The 9,638-nt window shown below is 34.1% G+C and overlaps 1 protein-coding gene across 1 annotated transcript; it reads left to right on the top strand.

The window, feature by feature from the left end:
• The first annotated feature begins 1,486 nt into the window (after positions 1–1,486).
• LOC123318885 lies at positions 1,487–2,868 on the top strand. Its single transcript, XM_044905656.1, has 2 exons — positions 1,487–2,614; positions 2,792–2,868. Exon 1 carries the CDS (start codon positions 1,536–1,538, stop codon positions 2,433–2,435), a length of 900 nt encoding a protein of 299 aa, XP_044761591.1. The 5' UTR covers positions 1,487–1,535; the 3' UTR covers positions 2,436–2,614; positions 2,792–2,868.
• The last annotated feature ends 6,770 nt before the right edge of the window (positions 2,869–9,638 follow it).

The raw sequence follows: 9,638 nt of genomic DNA, 5'->3' as shown, positions 1-9,638 counted from the left end.
TAAATAAATGTCTAGAAATTAACGGTCAAAACTTTGAGCATCTTTTCTAGTTATAACTGCGAGAGTTTGCCATGGTTCTCCTAATAGTAACTTGAAGTCGGTTTCAAGAAGGGGTGAAAAATCTACAGCATGGTTCAAATAACAGTTCCTGAAAATGTCATCTTTTTGGCGTGAAGGGAAAAGAAATAGCTGAAAATTCAAGACGAAAAACAGTTTTTTGGGAATAACTCAGAAAATATCCATTTTAGGGCAAGGGTGTGATGCATACACTCACATTATTTTTTAACGTAGATTCAATATTTGCCATAAAAAAATGGGGTTCTAATTTGAAAAAAATTGATTTTTCACGATTTTGTCATCCCTAACTTTGAAAGCGATTTTTTCACCCCCTGTATCATGAATCGCGATTTCGATTTTTGAAGTGGATACATCAATCTTACATCTTGAAAAATCCCAAAAATGAAAATTTTCCATCCAAAAACCTCGAAGTTATTCTTGTTTCAGCGGAGCTCTATTTTCGATTTTTTTTTCGAATTTTCCCGCTCAGAGAGAATTTTTCAACCAGAACTGAAAAATGTTACATCAAAATAACTTGAAATTTTCTAAGGAATCTATTTCTGCAATAAAAAAATGGTGTTCTAATTTGAAAAACGGAAGTTGACGTCATTTCCGGAAAAACCGGAGGTGCTCATGCCTTGAAAATATTTTAGATTTCATCAGCATCGTGAAATATTTATAAGTGCAATTATAAGTCCAAGCTTCCTCCGGATCCATTGTGGCATCAATTCTGATGACAGAGTTCAGGCGTGCCTGGAAGGTAGCGGGTTCGGGTGGTATGATCCTTTTGGGTATCATCGCGCTTTTCCCCTTCTGCAGCTTTATCGCATAGTGTGATTTAAGTAGTTTATGGTCGGTGTTGCAGTCGGCGCCTGGTTTTGCTTTATAGTACGAGATCCCGCTGCAGAATTACTACGTTCATTACGTACAGAGACAAACACACATTTTTACATACGTTTATGGATAGGAGAATACACTGATAACACCGCAGCCTGTCAAAAGTGGCCGCAAGTAATTTTAATTAAATTAATGTTAATCAATATTCCAAGAGAAATTTAGTTCACTCCGTTTTAAAATAAAATATCATCCACATCATAGCAATGCATGTAAAGAATACTAAAATCCATAGCTGCCGTTGCACACTCGGCCGCAACTACCTCGCAGCCAGGTGTAAGCAGGTAACATTTCGATGTATTTCTACGTTCATGACGTACACGGATGTTTTTGATATCAAATTAAAGCTAATTTTTTTTCGAATAGGATGATGTATGGCTGCCTGTGAAAAAATAGCCGCAAGTTAGGTCTGTCATCTGTTAAAATAGCGAGATATATGAAATAAAGTGAAAGAGATGGCGCGCAACGCCACTTGTTAGATGAGGATGGTGGATGCCAGCCGACTTAACATTTACAAAATTATAATTACGTCTGTTTTGAACTTTCATATACCGTTTGTCTTTGTTTACGTTGATGATATAATTATGTCGGTGCCCATGAGTAGATTAGAAGAGGTATTGAGGATTTTCAACAGCTTCCATGAGAATCTCCAGTTCACACATGAGATGGAAATAGATGGTAAAATTCCATTCTTGGACCTATTGTTGATAAGGGATAGTGGTGGTATAAAAACTGACCTATATTCTAAACCCATGGCATCCCACCGTACATTGCATTTCAATTCTCTGCATTCAACATCGCAAAAAATTGCTGTCGTCAGGGGTATCAAACAGAAGATTCTTAGTTTGTCTGATACATCATTTCATCCGAAGAATTTTAAACAGCAAGCGACCATTTTATGTCAAAATGGTTATCCTAAAACTTTAGTTAATAAAATTTTTTATGGTTCGAAATACTCAACTAGTATACCTTCGACTGATAATGGTTCCGATAAAGAGATTTTCAGATATTACAAATTAGTCTACATTCCCAAATTGAGTCAGATGTTGATTAGATTGATGAAGGGAACATCTACTATTGTGGTATCATATTATAATAAAACTGTTAAGAGCCTATTTTCCCGTTTGAAAGATATTGATCCCCCAATGAGACAATCCGGTTTGGTGTATGGGGTTGGTTGTTCGAATTGTGATGCTATTTATGTTGGACAAACGTGTCAATATTTCGGATCCAGATTGAGGCAACATCAGTTAGATTGTAAAAGACAATCTGAGGCAACCGCACTTTCCCAACATGCTAAGAATGAGGGACATCTTTTTGATTTTGAAAATGCGAAGATTCTAACCAAAGAGACCAATTGGTTCAAGCGTAGTTTCAAAGAGATGTTGCTTATAAGAAAACACCCCAATTCTGTGAACTCGAGATCTGATATTGGTTCACTCAGTATTGCGTATTCGAATTTGATAAAGGAAATAAATAAATAGTTTTTCTCGAGTGCACGCATTCCGACCGCGTATGTGCGATGTTCTTGTTTCATTCATATCAATGCGTCCATACCTACCTGTACGTCACGTTAATTTGAGACCCCGAGATGAACCTGCTTTTTTCGAATGATTTTACGAGTTTGAATTTTTCAGACGATTTTTAATTCATTATTCATAAGGTGAGTTGGTGGATTTTTCCTCTGATAGTTTTTTGTCATTGTTCTTAGTCTTTGTTGTTCCACTATTGTTGTTCGTAAACTGTAGTTGCATTGTTTTGTTGCTCTGTTCTTGAATTTAGTTTCTGGATTGTCCTGGTATTTAGATCTATTTTGTTCATACCATTCTTGTAATTTCAGCCTGAAGAAGAGAAGAATTTTTCTCGAAACGTTGCTGCGTGAATAAATTGTAAATAAAGTGTTCCTAAGACTGAAAATTGTGTTCTTCAATTATAATTACGTAATGAATATTATGAAAAAAACTTAAAGTATTAAGAGATTTATTTTATAATGAAAAATAATTTATTCATCTAGTACAAATGTAATTAAATCTGAAGAATTTTTTTTCGTGTTTCTTCAAAATCAGTCTCTTGAATCAAGTTATATTTTATATCAGTGTATTACATTTTCTAGTCCAAGTCCGATTCCTCGCTGCTTTCACAATCGCAGTCGTCACTATCGTCGTCGCAATCAGAGTTTTTTTCATCATCTGAAAATGTGTTAGCTCAATTACATAATACATTTTCTACTTGTATCGGAGTTGAACTTCCCAGAAATCATGTTGGTTTCGGGGCACCATCCAGAAGAAGCCAACCATTTATTCTCCGCACTAAACTTCTAACAGTGGTACTTAGTAGCATAGAGCAATATCGAATTGACGAAAATCTTCCGTAGCACCTTTTGTTTTAATGACTTCCAAAACTATAAAATGTGGGTTGAAACAAACTCTTTGATTTTTTTAATGAATTTTTCATCATTCTCTTTTGCCGCATACATCTTGTTGAACATGATAAATCGTCCAGTGTCTGAATGAACTTCGGTGAGACTTATCATCTTTTTTAAAAATTCTTCTTATGTTTCGATATTAATTTATTCGGACCTAATTCTTATTAGAATCTATTATATGCATTGCGCCCGAACTCTCAATATTCGTATAGCGCCCGACGAAGGGTGATTACATAAATGATATCAGCAGCGTTGTGTACAACGAGCTCCAACACGTGGTTATAATATACGAATAATTCAGATGTACTGTTGAGAATCCTAAGATTCCTTTCAAACCACGGGTTTTTACCGGAAAACAACCGAATGAAAAATTATTCATCGGGTTTTATCCGTACGGTGGGCACATCAAGCTCTCGAATCTCATGGCGATAAGCGCCGCCAAAAGTGCAATCTGGTTGTTTTCCAGTGCGAAACTAAACCGGAACATGTGTGAAAGATCCTATGATATCAGTAGATATAATTCGGAACATCGGGTAAGAACCCGATGGTGCGAAATGAGTCTAACTCTCTCCTCTTTCTTACTTTATTTCGGATATCTCGCTATTTTAACAGATGGCAGATCTAACTTGCAGCTATTTTTTCACAGGCAGCCATACATCATCCTATTCGAAAAAAAATTAGCTTTAATTTGATGTCAAAAACATCCGTGTACGTCATGAACGTAGAAATACATCGAAATGCTTACACCTGGCTGCGAGGTAGTTGCGGCCGAGTGTGCAACGGCAGCTATGGATTTTAGTATTCTTTACATGCATTGTTATGATGTGGATGATATTTTATTTCAAAACGGAGTGAACGAAATTTCTCTTGGAATATTGATTAACATTAATTTAATTAAAATTACTTGCGGCTACTTTTGACAGGCTGCGGTATTATCAGTGTATTCTCCTATCCATAAACGTATGTGAAAATGTGTGGGATCTTAGACTATTAACATTAGTTATAGATGTTCTCCATCTTTGTATATAATCTATTTGATTCTTCTATCGTTTATCCGGAGAAGTGAGAAGTCCATGTTGAAAGCCTACGTGGATGGTGCCTGAAGGTGGTGTTCATTATAGTGAGGTTATTTTCTAATGCAAACTGAATTAGTCTTTCGCCGCGGAGGTTCCTTGATCCCAGGCCCGGATCTACGATTTTTTCTGACCGAGGCAAAAATTTATATTGCCCCCCCCCCCCTCTATAAGGTTCTTAGGAAACATATAATTGCATATTCGTCATCGCGATTTCAATCCGAGATATTTTTTTCACTAATTCGAGGTCGTTGATTACGAATATGCAATTAGATTTTTCCTAAAATGAGTACAGCGACATATGATACATTTTTGAAATCAGCAAAAAAATTGCAGCAAGATGAAGGAACTTTCAACTATAGTGTACATTTGAAAAATAAGAATGTATCAAAAAATTTGATAGTATCATATTCGAATTCCTCATAAAAAGTGCCTGTAGGATGTAACAACGGATTTCGAATAAGAGTTCAAATAAGCGAGTTATTCAGCTTCATTGGAAATGACAATTTCCCAATTTTCGTTCATAACTCAAAAACTATGAACGTTAGGCTGGATCTGTTTTCAGTTTTGGATTAGTCAAGAAAAAAGAGCTCGAGAATGTGTCGTCCGTTTTCTTCTAGCTGCTCTGTACATGTATATGAATGTATATAACGATTTAGTGGAGGTTAATAGATTTTTCTAAAAAAGAATCGGCAGGTATTTAGAGGCACTATGGTGTCCTCTTACTGTATGTGCATTTTTCAATGAATCACACTGTATAACAGATGCTGGACTGAAGAAAGATCTTCTATTACGCCACTGACTTCTACAAAACAAAGTGACTGTAGAAGACCACGTCAGTTTTTCAATATTACTGATACTTTACGAAATAGAGGCACCTCATCAATGAGCAGAAAAATGGGTTTTCCCCATAACTTGGGAACAAAAGAAGATAGGGGGATGCGATTTTGGCCATTATCCATCGAAGTTTGAAAAGTGCCGTCCATTTTTCCCAAGCATTCCCGATTGCAGAGCTGCCATTCAGTACCATTGAATTTTGCCACACCTTCACATATATCAAAATATTTACGAAATGCAATATCTTCCACAACTATCAACTAATTAAACATTCCGTGTCAGTAAATTTTAAGTAAAGAATGCTGTCATTCATGAAAATGCAATAATTGTTGCAAAGAATTCTGCTATCAGAAATTTCGGGAATATTTCGAAGAAGAAAGTGATATAAAAGGTTTGCTCTGGTTTCAAATTTCTGTGTGATATCGAGACAATTAAGAGATGAAGTGCTTTGCAACTGTTGCATTACTTGCTATAGTTATTATGTTCTTGGTCAACCCAAGGTGAGTGATTTATAGTTATAAAGACCAGTAGAACTGGTCAAAATAAAGCGTTCCTCCAAAAATCACCTATAAAAAACCTTCAAAATGAGAAAAGTGAAAAAATTTAAATGACTGAAATAGATCCTAATACGACCCCAGATAATTTGTTATCTGAATTACTTATTGCTAAGCAATAAGAAAAATTTTACCATAGGGTTTCGTTTAGGATATTGACCAGTTCGATTTTTAAGTGGAAATGAAAATGGAAACTTAGGATTGCCAATTTTTCTCATTATTTACTAACTTGAACGATTTTGTGAATGGTTCATTTCGATATCAACTTACAGAAAAATACTTAAGACCAAGTCTAAAAAATAGAATACTTGTTCAACCTCACCAATAAAATTTGTCTGAATTTTGCACAAATTTTTTCCCGATGATCATCATAATCTTTTTCTTCTTCGAACCCTATAATAATCGTCGTAAAAATGGAATGAAATAGGGTAACAATAATACCACTTTCAATGAACTGTCTCAATTTTCTTCTCCCCAAATCGCTCGATACAACAATTTTTTTCAAGTGGCCTGATGCTACTAATTAGACCGACTCGCAAGTACTGAATCATTCATTCATTGTCCAGCCATATGTTTGTTTTGTTTCGTTTTTCCGACGCCGGGGTCACCCTCCACAGTCTCGTACTTGAAATTTAATTAAATTTTGTCCAACTTCTAGGGGTTTGTAGCTCTGCCATCTTGGATAATTTATATAGACAATTCTGTCAAAAAAAAAACCTTACCTTTGATAACACCCTACATATCCATATTGGAAAAGTCTTTGTGCGACCCATATAAGTATACAGAAACTGATTGGGTAAGCATGGTTGTGCTGTGAATAGAGTTGGAACAAACAGGGTGAGTCAGTGCAAGTTTAAGGTACTTCCAGGCCCTGGGCGCAAAAGATCTATGAATCCTCTGGGCATATAATCTTTACATATAATTATATAATGCCCTTGGCATTTCTTGAATTCACCTATGCATATCAACAATAAGGAAATATATATTTTTATATTCAACTCTGTATGTAAAAATAAATATGGAAGAAAAATAACATTTCTTCGAAAGATAAAGGAAAAATTTAAGATTCCGAATTTGATTTTCATCACAAAAAATATCTTTTCTCTGTGCACGATTGATATATTTGTCAATTTGTTATTTATTTTTCTCGCCCATAAATAGTAGAATTCAGATGCTGGAATATTATCATACCTAATGGAAATAAATTTCTTTTTTCACTACTATTAGCCGTCCAAAAAACAATTTCATTAGTCTAGTACATCAAAAATTCATAAACATTCTTCTATGTGTGCTATTGAATTATTTTTTATTCCACACGGTTTTCAGCATATGGATGCATACTGCTATCTTCGCTCTGAGAGTTAGGAAATTGAAATGTCAGATGTCGCTACGATGTATTTATACATCATATCCGCTATTGACATGGAATAAAAGGAGCCGGCAATTCATAGAATTTCGTTGTCGAAGGAGTTTTGTTGCTTAGACGTGGTCAAATAAGACCGAAACCATGGTCAGCATCTACTCTTCGTCGACGAAATGAAATTTCTGTTTATACTTCGACCGATGGTAGTTTGTTAGTTCGATTTAGATCGTAACATTTGTTGATTTAATTATCTGCGAATGTTATGCATCTGAATTAATTCGTTTATTATTCACTTGCCTTACTCTGAAGGCATGCTCTATTCACTATTTAAAATGCAGTTACTGTATAGTTTCTATATTGATAACTATGCAATTCCAACATGTAGTATTTGATATACAGTTACTTCACAAATTCTGTCTTGATAATTCTGCATTTTGAAAATGCAGTATTTGATTTACAGGTACTGCACTGTTTCTGTATTGATACTATCATATTTTGAAAATGCAGTTTTTGATATACAGTGACTGCACAGTTACTGTATTGATGATTGTACATTAAAAATTCAGTATTCGATATAATTACTGTACAGTTACTGTACAGTATCTGTATTGATAATTCTGCATTTTGAAAAAGCAGTTTTTGATATAGGTACGTTTGAAAACGCAATATTTGAAGTACAAATACTGTATAGTTTCTGTATTGATAAATCTGCATTATAAAAATGCAGTATTTGATTTACACTTACTGCACAGTTTATGTATTGATAATACTGCATTTTGAAAATTCAGTTTTTTATATACAGTTACAGCACAGTATAGATATTTTTGCCTTAAAAAATGCAGTATTAGATATACAGTTAATGCACAGTTTCTGTATTCAAAATTCTGCATTCTGCAAATGCAGTTATTCATATAAGTGTGACTGCACAGTTTCTGTATTTATAATACCTACTGCATTTCGCAAAAAGGCAGTTTTTGATATACAGTGACTGCACAGTTTCTGTATTGATGATTCTACATTAGAATGCCAGTATTTGATATAATTACTATACAGTTTTTGTATTGATAATTCTGCATTTTGAAAATGCAGTTTTTGATATACAGTGACTGCACAGTTTCTGTATTTCAAAAATGCAATATTTGAAATATAGTTGACGTATAGATTTTGTATTGACAATTCTGCATTTTTAAAATGCAGTATTAGATATACAGTTAATGCACAGTTTCTGTATTCAAAATTCTGCATTCTGCAAATGCAGTTATTCATATAAGTGTGACTGCACAGTTTCTGTATTTATAATACCTACTGCATTTCGCAAAAAGGCAGTTTTTGATATACAGTGACTGCACAGTTTCTGTATTGATGATTCTACATTAGAATGCCAGTATTTGATATAATTACTATACAGTTTTTGTATTGATAATTCTGCATTTTGAAAATGCAGTTTTTGATATACAGTGACTGCACAGTTTCTGTATTCCAAAAATGCAATATTTGAAATATAGTTAACGTATAGATTTTGTATTGACAATTCTGCATTTTTAGAATGCAGTATTAGATATACAGTTGATGCACAGTTTCTGTATTCAAAATTCTGCATTCTGCAAATGCAGTTATTCATATAAGTGTGACTGCACAGTTTCTGTATTTATAATACCTACTGCATTTCGCAAAAATGCAGTTTTTGATATACAGTGACTGCACAGTTTCTGTATTGATGATTCTACATTAGAATGCCAGTATTGGATATAATTACTATACAGTTTTTGTATTGATAATTCTGCATTTTGAAAATGCAGTTTTTGATATACAGTGACTGCACAGTTTCTGTATTTCAAAAATGCAATATTTGAAATATAGTTAACGTATAGATTTTGTATTGACAATTCTGCATTTTTAAAATGCAGTATTAGATATACAGTTAATGCACAGTTTCTGTATTTATAAGTCTTCATTTTAAAAATGCTGTTTCTTGGGTACCTACAATGTCTTCTTTCTGTGGTCACTGAGGTCCATTTAGAAAATTTGTTCTTATCTGAATTATTTCCTACGCTTGACTCTTCGTCAGGTCTTCTTACTAATTTTTCATCGGAAAGATAAATGCTGCGGGAATCTGGACAACAGACTCACCGCTGGATTTCCGACGATTTACTTTATCCGACTTATCCAATAATATATATGGATCCGTGATAATATTTCAATCACGTTTCTTCAAGAATGATATTCCCTCGGTGAGAAAAATTATTTGTTTACTTTGCGATGTAATTAATTCTTTGAGATCTCACTAAGAAACAATGTAGAAATTTCACTCACAATATCCTTCTTCATCAATATAAGGTCCTCCCTTGTTACTCCCTGCCAATTTTACTAGTACCTTGATGTATTCCTTTCGGAGCACACTTTGTTTTCAAAAAGAAAGCAGGGTCGTTGTCACC

This window comes from Coccinella septempunctata, chromosome 8, assembly GCF_907165205.1.
Source record: "Coccinella septempunctata chromosome 8, icCocSept1.1, whole genome shotgun sequence".
Lineage (NCBI taxonomy): Eukaryota > Metazoa > Arthropoda > Insecta > Coleoptera > Coccinellidae > Coccinella > Coccinella septempunctata.
The sequence above is the reverse complement of the archived record's forward strand: the minus strand, read 5'-3'. Positions and strand labels throughout refer to the sequence as shown.